The 17,693-nt window shown below is 36.2% G+C and overlaps 1 protein-coding gene across 3 annotated transcripts; it reads left to right on the forward strand.

The window, feature by feature from the left end:
- Positions 1 to 15,017, forward strand: SPATA22 (spermatogenesis associated 22). 3 transcript variants are annotated; one of them, XM_042916944.1, is made up of 9 exons: positions 1 to 80; positions 1,476 to 1,590; positions 3,303 to 3,431; positions 5,580 to 5,640; positions 5,778 to 5,873; positions 7,286 to 7,628; positions 9,779 to 9,908; positions 11,728 to 11,825; positions 14,696 to 15,017. In XM_042916944.1, the coding sequence occupies exons 2-9, from the start codon at positions 1,548 to 1,550 to the stop codon at positions 14,885 to 14,887; spliced, it is 1,092 nt and encodes a 363-aa protein (XP_042772878.1). In that variant the 5' UTR covers positions 1 to 80; positions 1,476 to 1,547; the 3' UTR covers positions 14,888 to 15,017. The 3 variants fall into 3 exon arrangements, with proteins under 3 accessions (XP_042772878.1, XP_042772880.1, XP_042772879.1); XM_042916946.1 differs by having other exon boundaries at positions 21 to 80; positions 1,482 to 1,590; XM_042916945.1 differs by having other exon boundaries at positions 55 to 118.
- The last annotated feature ends 2,676 nt before the right edge of the window (positions 15,018 to 17,693 follow it).

The raw sequence follows: 17,693 nt of genomic DNA on the forward strand, positions 1-17,693 counted from the left end.
CTTCTTCAGAGGCCGGGAAGTCAGCGGTAGCTGACTGGGCTGTGTTGGCTACGTCGACGACGACGGAGCGAAGCGAACGGGTGACAGTTGTTGGAGGGTTGGGAGCCTGAGGGTTAAAGTTGCGTGTCGTGTTGGCCCGAGGGCCAAGAAATGAAAGAGTGTATTGTCTCTAGTTACCAAACTGCCCCAGTCCCTGGGTCAGGAGAGGTGGTTGGAAAGAGAATGTAGGCCTGACTGGACCGCCCAGGAGTGGCCAAAATAGGCCCTCCTTGCCTCCATTTGAGCTAGTGGCCTTTGGGGGCTGTGTGTGCGTGTGTGTGTGTTGACTGAACAAACTTTTTGCACGTCGACGCTGCCAACCACCTAACTGCCGTTAGAGTCTAGTTAGAAGCTGGGGTGGGGGCACCTCAGGGTCCCCGGCCCTCCGGTCGGGGGGAGGATGTCTCATTTTTGTTGATTTTGTTTGTTGGCACTCAGAAACGTAATGACCCTTGTAAGCCCCGCTCTAGGTTCATGGTGTGAGTTGCGTTGGTATTTCTGTGCGGAGAAAACGTCGTATAACCTCAGTTTTGCTTCCTAGAATGACATCAAGAATATTTTCTAAAGGGCCCGCGATATCCGGTTTCAAGCCCAAGATTTGGAAACAAAGCAGAGGCAGTCCCTGCCCTTATGTTTCCCCATTTTTATTTCTTTAAGTGATATTTGGAAATTAGTGTTTACCTCAGTATGATTTGCGGTGTTACATAGTTGTTTCCTCACTGGATAATGAATTTAGGAGCAGAGATTACCTTATTTAGGCTTGTATTTTGCCTTTTCATGTAATAGGTGTTTGTTGCATTAAATTGGGATTGAAATATATTAGGAGGAGGCTAAACATGGAAAAAAATTGCAACAAATTTTGTTGTAGAAGAAAAAACAAAGAAAAACCTTGTTTCACTTGTTGAAATTATATAGATTGAGTAGATATTTATTATTGCAATTAATCTGGATATTGAGGCCTTAGTCTTTGGTATTCTGTAATACAGGGGTCTCCAGTTAATGGCCAAAGCAAGTGATCTGCACAGTGTTTTAAAGTGAGTTGGAGCGTGTTCTCACGTGGTTAGTTCACTTGTGTAGGTTTCCTCCCTGGCCCTGCGAGCCTATCAGTTTGCCAGTGTTGTAGCCATTTCCCTCTTTTATAAATCTGGTTCAGAATCTTCATTGTGGGTTTTTGGTTGTGAAACATGTTATGTGGACTGTGTGGAAAAAAAAAAAATGTATGTTTAGGCAGCAAGGTTATAGCCACCTCAGTCCTAACCAATTTTGAACAGGATTGGAAAAATGGATCATGTTGTAAATTCTTATTCGGGAAGCAGGGTTCTGTAAAGTGTTTACCTTATTTTGAAGCCATAGTGTTAAATCAAAATTTCAGTAATTAGTAGGCTGAGAATTTGATTTTTTTGTTGATATAATGTGAATTGCATATTTCTTGGAAGGTTTAGTCAGACAACTTCATTTGTAAATTTGGAGTGCTAAAGACAAAGTTACAGATTTTAATATTGAAGGAAATGAAGAGAAACCTAAATGAAAATTCAACTCGAAGTACAGCAGGTATTGAACAACTTTTATTTTTAAATTTTCTATATTTTTATATTCCATGTAAATCTTGTGTAGTTTATAGAGGGAACATTTTGGAAGGAACTTTAAGGAAGACTGAACATATAGTCTAACCTCTTTTAGGTGCAGAGAAGTAAGATAACTTACTCAAGGCAAAATAGTGACAGAAGTGGGAGTAAAATGAAACTTTCCTGGATTTACTCTAGTGTTCTTTCTACCAACCTTATGTGTTTGAGTTGTTCTGCACTTTTAAACTGAAAACAAAAAAATAGGCTTACTTCTATTTGTATTTGTGACCTACTTATTTAAAATATTTCCAGAAGCACTTCTGTCTCCGTAACAACTTCCCTTATCATTTCTTCTTTCCCAATTTATTAGTTAGTAAAAGGACAGATGGTAAAAATGAAGAGAACCAGGGAAATGGTGATAATGCATAGTGAAGATAGTAATAACTGTTGGATGTACTGTATTCTGGCCATTATATGTATTATTTTATTTAATTTTTACACTGGCTCTCTGGGATAGGCATTATTATTAACATCCCTGTTTTCCAGATGAGAAACTAAGGCACAGAAGGGTTAAATCAGTAACTTATGAAGTGGCAGAACCAGCATTTGAATCTAGCTCTAGATGCTAGGCTCTAGCATCCGTGCTCTTAATCACTATATTATCCTGCCTCTCTATGTATGTCATATTAGCACAACGAGTTTAAGGAAATTGCCCAAGTTTATATTTTGAAGTTGTGATTCAAACCCATGCAGTCTGATTTCAGAGCTCACATAATTTTACCAGCTTTTCATCAGATAGTTATCACAGAGACTATATTCTCCCATAGTACATGTTGATGGACCAGCTAGAGTATGGTCTAGTGGCAAGATACCTGAATTGAGATTTGGGAACCTTAGTTCCGTTGTGGCACTGTGCAAGCTTTTTGGATCCCTTTTTTGCTCTGAGATCCCTTCTAGTTTTAGTGTTTATAAATTCTAACTCTTGGCTTGACTTGAGATCCCAGGCCTCCCATCTGGATAGCTTGGAGGTGATATTTATTTATTCTTATGTGGACTGGATATTATCACTTTAAGGCGTTCTAAAAGTGACCCACAGACAATATGCATTAGAGACAACTGGAGTGCTTGTTAAAATTGTAGAGTTTTGGATTCCAAACTAAATCTGCTGAAATAAAATCTATGACAGTGGGGTCTAGGAGCTGGCATGTTAAGCACAAGTCTGTGTAAATCTTAGTCAAATGAGAACTGTGGCCCTAAAGAGTGTGCTATCATAGTCTAAAGAGTGGTTAGGGTTTTGGAAAGCAGGGATCAAAGTTTGGTTCTCCCTCACCTCTGTTGTATTTAAAGGATCCCCTCCAGTTGACATGGTAATAAGCAAGCACAGGAGGGAAATAAGGAAAACAAAAAGTGGATTTAGAAAGGGTCAGGGGGTAAGGAAGGAGATGGGAATTACTTCCAAACAAGAGGAATTAAGTCAGTGTTAATGTAGAACAAGAAAGGAGTTTTTGTAGAGACAAATGAGGCTATTTGGGATCTTAAAAAGAATGTAAAAATCAATCCAAAGATGTAGAAATATATCTATAATATAAAATTAACATACAGAAGTAGACAAATTCAAGTTGTATATTATACAGTTACTCTATAACTAGATCGACTATTTGCCTATTATGTACTAATTTATTGATATATTTAATTTAGGCTGTTTGCCTGTACCATTGTTCAATCAGAAAAAGAGGAATAGACAGCCATTAACCTCTAATCCACTTACAAATGATCCAAGTATCAGTACTGCTTCTGACAGTTATGACTTCCCTCCTTTACCAACAGGTAAGAAAATAAGGTGAAAATAAGAATGAAGATTATAGAAAATTACCATTTTTATTTTATTATAATGGAAATAGAAAGTTTACTTTTTCTTCTTTCCACCATCCAAATACAGGGATTACTTGGCTCTTTCTGAACATTCCAGTACAGTAGTTTGAGTTTCCTTGTCTACAAGGATGGCTTAGCATTTAAATGGAGTATCTTAGATCTGGAGCCTTTGTTCTAATGAAGTTGTAACCCACATTGTAAAGATTTGTGTTTTTCTTTTTCAAGATACATGGATATTGTGACTTAGGCATGTGGTGATAAAGAATGGAGAAACTCAAGTTGCGTCAGGAATAGGGATAAGTATGCATGTGAACACAGGAAAAATGGGGGTAGCAGGGTAGAAGCCTAACATTTCTGCTGCTTGGCTTTTTTCTCTTCTCTTAGCATTTTTGCCTTTCTTCATTTGATGCTTCATTTCTCTCATCCAGTTGGCTTCCTTATAGCTTCAACTAGCCCATGAACTAAATTGCCCTTGCTGGGAGTTAACATAGCCTTTTTAGTTCTAGTTTTCAGAGTCTACTGTTGACTGCCTTCTGTATCTTCTGATTAAATTCTAGAGACAGAGAGCCTTTGGTTCAGCACATCTTTTTCAGAGAGGTCATTAAAATTCTGGTTTAGCTTTATGATTAGGCCTCTCATCTCTGTAACAATTAGCTGTGGTGGTGGGTGCAGAGAGGTCTTAATGTTTGCTGACTTTTTATTTCTCTTAAGAAGAAGGCATGGATAGGCAGGTATTCTGAAATATACTTGGTATATACTGGTTATATACATTTATATAATTTTGAGGATACTTTAAAAATCTTAAATAGGCTCTTTTGCAACTGGAATTTTAAAATCTATATATGTAGCCACATATAAATATAAAATATATATATTTGTTAATTTCATCCAATGTGCTATCATAGACCTTACTTAGTCTGCTTCTAAGCTGTAATTATTTTCTTTCACGTTTGAGGAATTTAAAATAGGAATTTTATATTACTCTCATTTTTATGGATAAAAGATAAAAATTCACATGGATATACATAAATGGGCATTTATCTGGTCATCCTCTGCCATCTAAAAAATTTCTCTGACGTTTAAAATATTTTTACAAATAGCATGAATGTTGGACTTGAAAAATAACAACATTTGGAGCTACTCCATAGGGAAATGTTCATCCTCCTGAAGTACTGAACTGTCCAAACTCTGACCAGGATTACAATCTGTCAGAGATCTATAAGATTCTTATACTGGGTAAAAGATGGGACTAGATCAGTGATTTTCAAATTTGTGTCTTGATCCGTTAGTCCGATTGGGAAAAAGTTAATCTTTAAAGAAGGAAATAGAAGAGAATAAAGTAGAATAAAAAATATGAGAGTGCATCACAGATAGTAAGGATACAAGTTGATGGTGCAGTTTTATGTTCTCTCTCCTTTCTCTCATGCACACACATGCATACCGTGTGTGTGTGTGTGTGTGTGTGTGTGTGTGTTTGTGTGTGTGTATATATATATAGATATATATATGTTCTGGGCTATGATGTAGTTTTATTTCAAGTTATTTATTTATTTTGAGAGAGAGAGAGAGAGAGAGCACGCACAAGCAGGGGAGGGGCAGAGAGAGCGGGAGAGAGAACCCCAAGCAGGCTCCACACTGTCAGCCCAGAGCCTGATGCGGGGCTCAAACTAACGAACCATGAGATCATGACCTGAGCTGAAATCAAGAGTTTGGAGGTTAACCTACTGAGCCACCCAGGTGCCCCTGGGCTATAATGCATTTTTTGCTGTGGGTTGGGGTCAAAAAAGTTTAAGAAACATTGATTACGCTGAATTCATGTTACAAAATACAAGGTACTGTATATACTAGGATTGATTGTGGAAAAGATACAGATTAAACTATTATCCTTGTTTAAAATACAGTGGAGAAGAAAGACATCTATAAAAATTAATAAGGCAGGCTGTGACAAATTCCACAACAATGCTATTAAAGAACACATACATATCTTCGAGTCCACTGCTTATTCAGGCTTTTAGTTTCCCACGAATTAAATAAGTATGAAATAATTATTTTTTAAAAATGTTACCTATCTTACTTTTATCTATGTTATTTATATCTTTTGAGATTGGGCCTGGGAAGCTGTGAATCCAGAGTTGCCTCCTTTAATGAAAACACTGAACACAGGGTATGTGGAAAAATGGACACCAGTGACTGTGTGTGTCTGTTATTGACTGATGTCATTTTTCTGTGTACATTTTACATTTCTCAATTTGGAAACAAACTTATAAATACTAATATTTATAAGACATGTTTCCTTTAAAGGCAAATGCCACATTCAGTTTCTCCTCCCCTGAGAAGTCAAGATTCTATGTCTAAGTCTATTCAATCAAATACTGAAAGAAGCAAGAGTAGTTGGAGGTGAGTTTACTTAAGATTTCTCTTTCTTTTTCTCCTTCCCTTCTCCTCCTCCCCTTCTTTCCCCCCTCCTTCATCTCTTTGTCCTTGCCTAGACAAAATTACATTTAGAACATTTTTATACTTAATAATAACCAACTGTGTGGGCTCACCTAGGACTGTAGTTTTTCCAGGGCTTGTCCCCAGGCCAGGAGCACCTCCTAGACAAAAGCATTGGAGCAGGTTGCAGATGTGTTGTTTACCAGTAAGGAGTTGGGAAGCTGAAAGAAACTTTTCTAAACTGAGTAATACAAGTTATCCTATAGTCATGGAAAGACAAAATTATGTTTCTGTTCTCACTATTGGAAATAAAATTGCTGTCATATGAGGAGGTGATCGATGTAGGAAAAGTTTTATAGAGGTGCATCAGACAATTAATTAATAAAAATGCCAGTAACATTTTTTCCTGGATATTGTGATGTTTGCGATATTTATCACCTTTGAAAATTTTGTAATTATTTGTGATTTCTTTTCTCGTTATTTTCATACCTACTTTTGCACCTAATTTACTTGAGAAGCCTCTTCACATCATGCAAGCTTCAGGCCCCATACAGTCTGGACTTGTGCCTGGTCTCTAGGAAACCAGGACCTTTTCTTGGATTATTTTCCCTAATGAGGGATGAGTTGTGTTATTTGCCCCCTTGTGATCCTGGTGATATTTTCAGAAAAATTATTCAGAAATGAGAATTTGTGACCTGGACTAGTTTCTCCTTGTGGAACTCTTAACTAGTATGCTCAGAAATTATACTTTTGATTTTGGCCTCATTAACATTATGTTCTCATCAGTTCTGATCTCCTTATAGATTAAATTAATCCAACTCCCTTAGATTAATATAATACAATCCTGCAACAGATTCATAAATTGGGCTTTTAAGCTATGTAGTAAAAGTACAAAATTTCTAATTAAATAGTTACCTATACTGCCTATATTTATTCTCGTTATTTAGAATCATCTATAAGCCATAGTTTAACTTGTAAAAATTTTACTTTGTAGAAAATTTAAAAATAAATGTATAAAGAAGCAATAAAATGTCCTTAAAATCTTACACTCAGAGACAACCACTGTCATATGAAGGCTTATATGGTTTAAAAATATACTTTATAGCACTGGAATCTGCGTGGGGAGAGTAGGATTCTCTGGGTTCCAGATTGATAGTAACTTGCTATATAACTTCACGCAAGTTGTTTTGTCCCTCCGTTTCCTCACCTAAAAAGAGAGGTATAATATATTGTAGAGTTGTTATGATAATGCATTTGGAATTTCCAACTAGTCAGTAGTTACAAGGTACTTTATAAACCACAATTTTTCACTATTAATTTTTTAAAAGGAAAAGTATATAGAAATAAAAACTAATATTAATTTTAAACTATTACAGCTACAGAGATGACAACAAAAATACTAGCTGGAAAACTTGGGATAGAAATGATTTTAGGCCTCAATGTGAAAGGACAAACTTAGTGGCAAATGATGGAATAAATTCTTGTCCAAAGAGTTGGGGAGCTCAACAACAGAAACAGTTGAAAATATCCGAACCTCCTAACTCATCTCATCAAAGAGAAACTGAAGTACTCAGACAAACACATTCATCAAAAATACCTGGCTCCACAATGAGAGGTCTAGACAAAAACAGTGCATTACAGGCATTTAAGTCTAATTTTCAACAAAACCAATTTAAGAAGAAAATGTTGGATTATATTCCAGAAGAAAGCACTCTCAAGGTAAACTTTTAAATATGAATTATTTACATTTTTGTATTTACATTTAAAAAATGAGATAAACATTTAAAAGTTTACAGCGATAAGAGCATTTAAAATCAATCCCATGGCATGCATTTCTTGGTTAACACAAATATCTAGTTCCCTTGGAGTGGATGAATGTTCATTTCCAAAATATTTTCTTAGAGGTTGTGAATGGCTGCTCCTGTTCATGGTTGCTTTAGAGTATCCTACCGGGTTCTGAATTTCACTGTTTATTGATTGTTGGGATGATGAGTTTATCCATTACGTATAGAAATTCTCAAAGTTCTTCTGTAAAGGGCCAGATAGTAAATATTTTTTACTTTATGGGTCATATAGTCTCTTAGCTATACCACTCAACTCTGCCTTTGTAGCTTGCAAGCAGCCATAGACAATACATAAATGAATAGGCTTGGCTGTGTTCCAATGAAAATTTACAAAAATAGCAGGATAGATTTGGACTGCAAGTCAGAATTTATTGTACCTTTCCAGTTTCGTATTCCATAATCTACTAATTCTCCAATACACTAACCATTTCAGACCCTTCACAATTCTCTGACCATGATATGCACTCTGTATATTTTTCTCTATATCTGTACCTCAGCCTTATTTCCTCCTATCACCACTCTTTGCTCTAATTGTTCTTTGTAAATATCTTTAATATATTCTATGTGCTGGTTGTTCACTACCTTCCCTTGTGCCCTGGCTCAGTAGATTCTTTACACTCTACTCTTGTCTGTGTTTTGGAAGGCTGAATTGTCCTACACAGTACAGCATCCTGAGGTCCCTAGGCTAGCTCCTGTTAGGGATCAGCCAGTTGGGGTCACTGGCAGGAAATTAGAGGGTGGGGAGAAAGTTTAGGGTTTCCCATTTTCTCCCTGTTTAAATGTTGTGTCATAGTCAGTAGCTGATCCTAAATGATACAGCCCCTCCATGAGTCCAGCTTTCACAGGTGTGGTAATTTTACTTCCTCCCTTTGTCCTTTCAGCCTAGGAGTGACAGTAGTTTCTTATTGTTGTTAGTCTTTGAGGGCTTAAGTACCCTGTGCTTGTTCTGTACATACACTCGTAAGAAGTCTTTTCAACAGAAAGTTTGTTTTTTTTTTTTGCTAGAAGTCTGACTAATATAGCATATATCACAGTGGCTTTCAACCTTATGTTTCCTTGTATACAAGAATGATATGACATAGTTTACCTTAGTAACAGTTGTTCATTATGGCAGTAGCTCTCAATGGCAGGCATTGGTATTTTGGTTACGAAGAGAAGGAGAAAGAAGGTAATTGTAGTTGGAAAAAAAGTCCCATCAGTTGTTCTTTGATGTGTCCCCACCCTCACAAAGGAAAGTACCCTCCCCCCCCCCCCCCCCCAATTAATAACTTAACACACTGTATTCTTAGTTGATTTTTTAAAATGCCAAACACAATTCCCATCTCAGGGCCTTTATACTTTAGTGTTCCTCAGTTCTCATTTCATCAATGTATTTAATAATTCCTGTCTGTCTTTATCCTTTTACCCTGTTTTTAAAAAATGCATAGGATATATCAACTCCTGACATTCAATTATGTATTTATTTGTTTATTTTCTGGATCGTCCATTAGATGGCAGAATCTGTGAGGGTAGATATCTTGTCTGTTTTGTTCAGTGTTGTTTCCTCATTAACAATATTTGGTGCATAGTAACTGCCAATGAGTACTTTTGTAATGAATGAGTGAATGTGTCTGGCTCCCCTCTTAGAGTATTAACACGTTAGGGAAAGGAATTGTGTTTTACTCACCTGTGTTTATCACAGGATTGGCACACGATTCTTTAAAAACAAGTAAACGAATGAATGTCCACATGAATAATTCTTTGCTTTAAAAATACTCAGTGAATAAATGAGTGATGAATGTTCATATAAATAATTCTCTTCTTGATTAATGGTCTCTAAGTAATCCTAGTTTCTCCTGCTATAAAGTGCTAATGATGTCTTTAATTTGGGGGAATAACTACTAAAATTATCAGTAGTGGGTTTTGTTGCATATATTACACATTTTATGCCTGGGGACCTAGAATCTTTAACATGGAAAGTGAAAGAGTATGATGAAAAAAAAAATGAAAGGATTTTCTAATGCTCTGTTTTTATTTTTTCAAAAGGAAGACTCATTGTATCAGTTAAAGCTTAAGGAAAAAGATAATTCTTTAAGAATTATATCTGCAGTTATTGAAAGCATGAAGTACTGGTGTGAACATGCACAGAAAACTGTACTTCTTTTTGAAATATTGGGTAGGTATCGTACTTCAAAAAACCTCAGTAGTACTATTTGGACGATAGTTTTGAATGTCAATAGGAATACCTAGGGAACCTTAAAGAAAAATAAAATTTGCAAAAGGAGATTATGTTTTATTAGGATTTTCTTCAATTCCTGAATTTGTCATTGATTTGGGTGACTTAAGATGTATTTGGTTATTTATGGTAATATTCTTCTGATTTATAATGTTAAAACTGGAAAGATTGTTACAAGAGCTCTAAGTTAATCCTTGAGGTAGGTGAAGAAATGGGGCAATTCATTAGAGTACATTTGACTACAACAAAGCAAGTTAGCTGCAGAAATGGATCTAAAAACCAAATCTCCTTTATTCTCAATCTGGTGTTCTTTGTACTATATTATACTAAATCCAGTAGTAATTTCGTATATAGTTAAATCATATTTTAAATACTCTAATAGAACATCTATGAAGAATCCTTTAGTGATAGGAGAAAACACCCTATGATTAATCTGTTTCTTAAATTATTACTTAAAAGTTTTTAGAATGTTTCCAGAATTTGATTTTACCTAGAATGAAGAGATAAACAAGAAGTAGAGACTCAAAACATATTTCTTTTAATTCAAATAAAATAAATATTTAATACTGTTTAAATTATTTAATATTCTAAATATATAGAAAAATAGAGAATATAAATATCCACATACCTATGTTAGAGATCTATTTGAAGCCCCCATCCTTGTTTCTTCTTCTCTAGAGATAATCCCTGTGGTATCTTTCCTGTCCATGCTTTTATAATTTTACTATGCACATTTGATTTCACAATTTATATTTTTTGCTCTATGTGTTTTAAAATACACATATTCATATTCATCTAGAATTATGTTTTTGATTTTAGCCATCTTTCTGTCCTATCACAGTGTTGGCTTCATCCTGAAGCTCCAAATGTGGTCTCTCCAGCACTTCTGACTCTTTCCTTTTGGTATTAAGATGACTATCAAAATTTTCTGTACCACACATGCTTATACCACACTGTCACATTTGTTGATAGTTCCTTCTCATTGTGTTTTCCAGAAACTAGCAAATGACTAGCCAATCTTGAACTCTAGCTGGGAATGGGATATGCTGATGGGTTAAATTAGTCTCCTGGATCTGTGGGTCCGTCAGATCCTATCCAAATCATATGGCTAAGAATGACATAGCAGAGGTTTCCTAAAGGAAAATCTGGGTATTATTAGGGGGAATGGAGACCTCAAAATAACAAATGTTCACTGTCAGTACTCAACAGGTGGTTATTAAAGAATGAATAATGCTCTCATTTGATAATTTATTGAAATAAACATGAAATATTATTTGCATTTTATATATGAAACAGATTTGAAAGAGGTTAAACAATTTGCTCAATTTAGTTAAGTTGAACTGGAATGCAAATAAATGATTTCTGATTCTAACTCAGTGTTTTTTCCTTCATTAAACCATGATGCTTATTCATTATGTTTTTGTATTTTATTATTATAATATAGAATGGTCTGAGGATTTAACCACTCTATAGAACACACTGTAAGAAAAAAGCATCAAATGGCCAAATATTGTCCATGGTATGAACTTTGGCACATAACCTGTTCCTGAGTTAGACAAGGCCAAAAATTTTGCTTTCCTTGGTATAAAGCAGTTTCAGAAATGTCATTCCCTCTTAAAGTGTTGTCTTTATTATTGTATAAATAAAAGTAGGAGAGCTTGGTGTAGGAATAGTATTTAAAAGTCACTTCTCACTGTTAAGTTTTATTTACATTTACCAACGCTGTTTCTCCCCCCTCCCCCATTTTAATGTTGCTTAGCTGTTCTTGATTCAGCTGTTACACCTGGTCCATATTATTCAAAGACTTTCCTTATGAGAGATGGGAAAAATACTCTGCCTTGTGTATTTTATGAAATCGTGAGTATTTGTTTAAATATTCTTTGCAAAGCCTGTGCCAACAAAACATACAAATGTAGGCTGTAATTCCATTGCGGTAGAAATTCTGTTAACAATTTAGTAGTACTTTCAGCATTTTGTTTGGTTTCAGTTCTGACATTAAAGTTTATTTGTTTAGCTAATCTAGAGAAACTACCTGCACCTGCCAGGTGCTGTGCTAGATACAAAGGATACAAAATGGAATATAAGTGCTAAATAGCTTTCTTTCAAAGAGTTTATTACAATCTCAGGTAGAGAGACTTACATAAATGTTAAACCGTGGCATGATAAATGGTATGATAGAGGAATGTGCAGTGTGCTATAGAAGTAGATAGGAAGGATGGGGCAGATCAGAAAGATTTTTGAAGAATGTAGTAACCTATCTTATCTTATATATTTAAAGACTCATAAAGCCAGAGTGTGTTGGGGGAGGGGAGAAGCGTGAGGAGTGCACTCTAAGATGGGAGGGCAGCATATGCTAAGAGAGAGCATGGATTGTAGAGGAAACTGCAAGTAGCTTATAATTACCAGAGCCTGGAGTCAGTAAGTGATGGGGGTGAGGATAGTGGCTTTAAAATTGAAGGAAGGCAAAGAGTGGGCTGGGATATAGGAAAGACTCTTTGTGACAAAGAAGGCTGAGGGTGACAAAGGAGGGTGGAGATCACAAAGGAGGCTGCAGACTTTTAACTTACATACATTATAGAAGAGTTGGGTATTAATTCTGAACTTGTCCTTGATTCCAAAATCAGACTTGGATTCCAGTTTTTACTCCCACCATTTACTAGTTTTATGACCTTGAGTAAAGCTACTTCAACTTTATGAGTTTTTTAATCTGTGAAATGGGGAGACTAATTCCTACTTTGAAAGGTTATTTTGGAGATAAGATGATAAAACATGAATGTATAGCATTTGACATAGAGTAGATGATCAAGAAATAGTAATTATGTTATTAATTTCTGTAATATTTTTAATAGTTTTCTCTAGTCTGATAAGCTTAAAATTTTTTATTGAAGTATAATATATACCTAAAAGTGTAAAAATCATAATTGTGCAGTTCTATGAAGTATCTGTGAAGTGTCACAAAGTGAACATTACCAAGGTTAAGAAATAGAATATTATTGTCACCCTATGTATCCTTGTGTCTCCTCACACTATCTCCTGTCTCTACCTAAAAGTAACTATTGTCCTGACTTTTAATATCACAAATTAATTCTGCTTAGTTTTGAACTTTATATAAATAATATTATATGGTACATCTTTTATGTCTTTCCCTCAACACAATGTTTGTAAAATTCATCTGTGTTGTTGCATGTAGCTATAGCCCATTTATTTATATTTCTATGTACAGTATTCTGTTGTAAAACAATTTAATTTTCTCTCCTGCTGTTGGTGGCATCTGAGTTGTTTCCAGATTTTTTGCTGTTAGGAATAATGCTCTGGGAATATTCTTCTCTGTGTTTTTCATGCATATGCACGCATTTCTGCTGAGCATCTACCTAGAAGTAAAATCACTGCATCATTGTGTATCTGTATATTCCAATATAGTAGTTATTCACCAAAGAATTTTCCAAGGGGTTGTACCAGTTTACACACTCACAGTCAGTGTAGGTGAGTTTTAGTTTTTCTGTATTCTTATCAAGACTTAGTACTGTCAGTCTTTTTTGTTTCAGCTATTCTAGTGGGTGTTTAGTGCTGTCTTACTTCTTTACATTCCCGGGTGACTAATGAGGTTGAACACCTTATATATGTTCACTGGCCACTTAGATACCTTCTATAAAGTCTGTTCAGGCCTCTTGTTCTTTTTTTCTATTGAGTTATTGTTTTGTCCTTCTTTATTTAGAGGAGTTGGTTTTGGTTTTGTTTTTTTGTTTTTGTTTTTGTAACTATTCTGGGTACAAGTTTTTTGTCCATTATTTGTCTTGCAAATATTTTCTCATACTCTATAGTTTGCTTTTTCTTAACGGTAGCTTTTGAGGAACAGAAATTCTTCATTTTAATATAGTCCTTTTAGCAATTATCAATATTACCCCTTATAGCTAGTGCTTTTTATGACCATTTGGTGAAAGCAATTCCAGAATAATTTTATTCATGGTTAAAAGGAATTGATGCTGGCTGTGTTTTTCCTGTTACTGTTTTTTTTTTTTCCTGTTTTACTAGTCCCATTAAGGCATGGGTCCTTTTGGGTCCTAACTCTAAGCTGGGGGTGATGGTGGAGGTAGTGACCAGAATCTCTTTTCCTTGTGGACCTCTGACTCTGTTTTTTATCTCCCGGTCCTGGGAGCCTGTCAGAAACTCTGCTCAGTTTTTTAGACTCTTAACTGCCTTGACTATACTTGATACAGAACCTCAGTGAGAAACATCCGTAAATGTCAGGCCGCATTCTGGACCCCTGTCTTCTCCCAAATGGGTGTCTCCGTATTCCCCCACCGCGTTGGTATCTCTCTAATGTCTACAAGAAGATATAAATATTTCATCCAGCTATTCTAGTTGTTCTTAGCTAGAGACTTGGCCTAAACTACCTGGTCTACCATCTACTAAAAGTGGAACTCTAGCAGTCTAATAGAAGTGAATAATTCATGTGCCATTACAGTGGGAATTATTCAGTCTTTTAAGAAGCAATAGCTCACCAGCTTGTAAGGAGCCCTACGCAAGTGAAGGTCTTTCCTCTGTGACAGGGCACCCCTATATGCCCACCTATTATGGTCTTGTCAGCCGTGGGGCTCTAAGTCAGCTGAGGGAATTACAGCATTTTGAGGTGATTGATATTTAGTTGATTATATTTTTAGTTTCAAAAAATTGAAATTCAGATGAAGTAAAAAAATAACTATTGATATTTATTTTTTTAAAAACAGGATCGTGAACTTCCAAGACTGATTAGAGGCCGAGTTCATAGGTGTGTTGGAAATTATGACCAGAAAAAGAATATTTTCAAATGTGTTTCTGTCAGACCAGCATCTGTTTCTGAACAAAAAACTTTCCAAGCATTTGTTAAAATTGCAGATGCTGAGATGAGGTATTATACTAATATAATGAGTGAAATTTAAATAGTGATGAAGGAAGTTTAAATAGTATAATTTAAAGCATTTTTGTTATTAAGTTATCATCTCCATGGTTTTATAGCTACTGTTTTTCTGTATTTCATTTGTTGAATTAAAATACTTCAGTCCTTTTAAATGTGGGAAGAGTTTTTTTTTTTTTATGACAGTGGTGCATTTGCTAAAATTAACCATTTTGGATAAAAATGTTCAATATAATAGGAATAGATACTTATTTAACATGAAGTAATAATGCATTTGAGTCAGCACAAAAGCCAACATCAAGCCTAATGGGGAAATAAAGAGACATTCCCTCTAAAGTCAGGAATAAGACAAGGGTGCCCACTATCAGTACTGTTACCAGGCATTATACTGGAGCTGTTAGTCTATGAAGTTCATTTTATTACTTTAAAGTAATAAAATGCTTTAGTAAGCATGTATTATACATACAATTATATATATATATATAATTTGCATTTCTCTCTCTACTTCTTATATCTGTCTTTCTAAAATACATTTGCACTCTGATCTTTCCTCTCTACATCCTCTCCCTGCCCTCATTTTTTGGATCTCTATTGTTTACCTGTCTATGAAGCAAACAAGTGGAGGGGAGTGATAATCTCCAGCTTTAAAAATAATCAGGGTGGAGGAATCCCTCAGAAGGTGCATGAAAGGAGGATACAGAAGATGATAGCAAGTTCCGTTCTAGCTTTGTAGTTACTGCTTTATACCAAAGATTCAGTTGTGATGCCAGTTGGGAGATCACATCCAGAAAGATTCGTGTACGCTCCTTTAAAATATGGTATATACTTTGAACCAGGAACCTATATGTGGTGCTGTTTCTTCCATAGCTTTGATTCATGGGTCCAGGAATCAAAGGATGGTAGCAGGACTGACTTTTGTTATTATTAGACCAAATAATGTACTCACAAAATTTTTGCTTCCCACCCCCACAATTTTGGGCTGCTAATTTAGAGATGTTATGTTCTGTTGTAGTCTGGTTTGCCCCAAATGCAGACACTGAGACGAAGTCTTATTATTCACTAGTAGTTTATTTGGGACTGTTACCTCACAGGGGAAGAGACAGAAGCAAAGAAGGGAAAACCAGTAACCGGGGTGGCTTATTTAAGTTGGCCACTACTGGGGTGAATAAGACTTGATGAAATGCATCATAGGATCATCCACCTTAATGAAAACGGGGGAAGCATATATTCATCAGCTCCCACTACTTTTTTTTTTTAATATTTATTTTTTGGGAAAGTGCAAGTTGGGGAGGGATAGAGAGAGGGGGACAGGGGATCTGACAGCTGGCAGCAGCGAGCCTGATGTGGGGCTCGAACCCATGAACTGCAAGATCATGACCTGAGCCAAAGTTGGATGCTCAACCAACTGAGCCATCCAGGTGCCCTGCGACCACTTGTTTTTTAAGGGTTGGCCCACGGATCCTAAACTTCCTTACACTTTCGGGTTGTGTACAGATGAATATTAAACTGGCTTCCCATGGTATTCTACTCCATGGAAGCAGGAAAACCCTATGACAGGACGCAATAAGCAGGTGGAGCAGGCCTGAGGTAATGCAGTTAGATTGTGTCTCCATAGAGCTGGTTGGAGTCTGCAGAACTGGTTACTGCAGCTGTAGCTGGAATAAAAGACCGTCTGAAGAGAATCTGAAGTGGTGCACAAGAAGTGTCTGGTGCAGTTCCCAAGGAGTGCTTTAATGGTTTTATTCTACTAGAAGCTGAGACTGCCACTTGGCCATTTTAAGTTCTTTATGTTACTGAACCAACAGTCAAACAAAGGAGTTACCATACTGTCTGGAGTAATTCAATCCAAATTAACAGTAGAAAAATGAATTTCTCTACACATTGAGGAAGCACTGTCTGATACCCAGGAGATTCTTTGGAGTACCACTTAGTAAAATATAATGGAAAACTACAGCAACCCAATAAAGGCAATAACACTGAGGATTCGGACTCCCAAGGAATGAAGGTTGAATATAAAGAAACCATCCAGCTGAAGTCATACATATAGAGGAAGTATAGAAGAAGGAGTTATAAATACTAGCTGTGGCTTTGTGATCAATGCAGTGTAAGAAAGAGCTGGAAACTAGGAGATAATCTGACACATATGGAGAATGATAGAGTTGATAGTGGTGGTGGGGTGCTATTAAAGTTTCCTACGGAGGTGAGAAGCTAGACATACCTCAAAGGAATGAAAAATCTAGGTTTCTATCTTTGTGCAAAGCTGACTTGAACATACTCTGGGAGAGGTCTCTTTTACTCTAGTACTTTCTCTGTATCTGCATATGGTTGGGTCATAGAGCTCTAATTTTTATTAGCTGCAGGTTTCTCTCTCCCTTCGAGTATGTTTATGAGGAACTAGGTTGTAGTGAGAGATCATGCCACCCTGGGAATCTTTCCAAAATATGTCTTTCATGACATTTTGCTCAAAGACAACTGATGACATTTTGTTGCCTACAAGATAAAGCTTTTTACACTGTAAGATCTTTTAGGATATTCACAGTCTGGTCCCTCTTCGTTTCTATGACTTCTCCAACCATCCTCCTTCACCTCCCAAAATGTAGGCTCCAGCCCCACAGGACTACTGTCCATTCCCTAAACAGGCAGTGATTGAGCATCCATATATGAGCTTCTGTCTATCCTCACCGCCCCCCCTACCCCCCCCACCAAAGCATGATCAGGTATGATGGGTGATGTAGTCAATCACTGCTCCAAAACTCTGAGAGCATTTGTCCTAAGGGGTCCTGGGTAATTTCTGTGTCTTTAATGAGTTCCTTTAGGATCTAGACTCCTTT

Source organism: Panthera leo, chromosome E1 (assembly GCF_018350215.1).
Source record: "Panthera leo isolate Ple1 chromosome E1, P.leo_Ple1_pat1.1, whole genome shotgun sequence".
NCBI classification, from domain to species: domain Eukaryota; kingdom Metazoa; phylum Chordata; class Mammalia; order Carnivora; family Felidae; genus Panthera; species Panthera leo.

Coding starts and splice junctions, on each gene's coding strand:
- SPATA22 (XM_042916944.1), top strand. CDS start 1,548: ATGAAGAGAAACCTAAATGAAAATTCAACTCGAAGTACAGCAG. Junction 5,874..7,285: donor AGAAGCAAGAGTAGTTGGAG/GTGAGTTTACTT, acceptor AAACTATTACAG/CTACAGAGATGACAACAAAA. Junction 9,909..11,727: donor ACTTCTTTTTGAAATATTGG/GTAGGTATCGTA, acceptor AATGTTGCTTAG/CTGTTCTTGATTCAGCTGTT.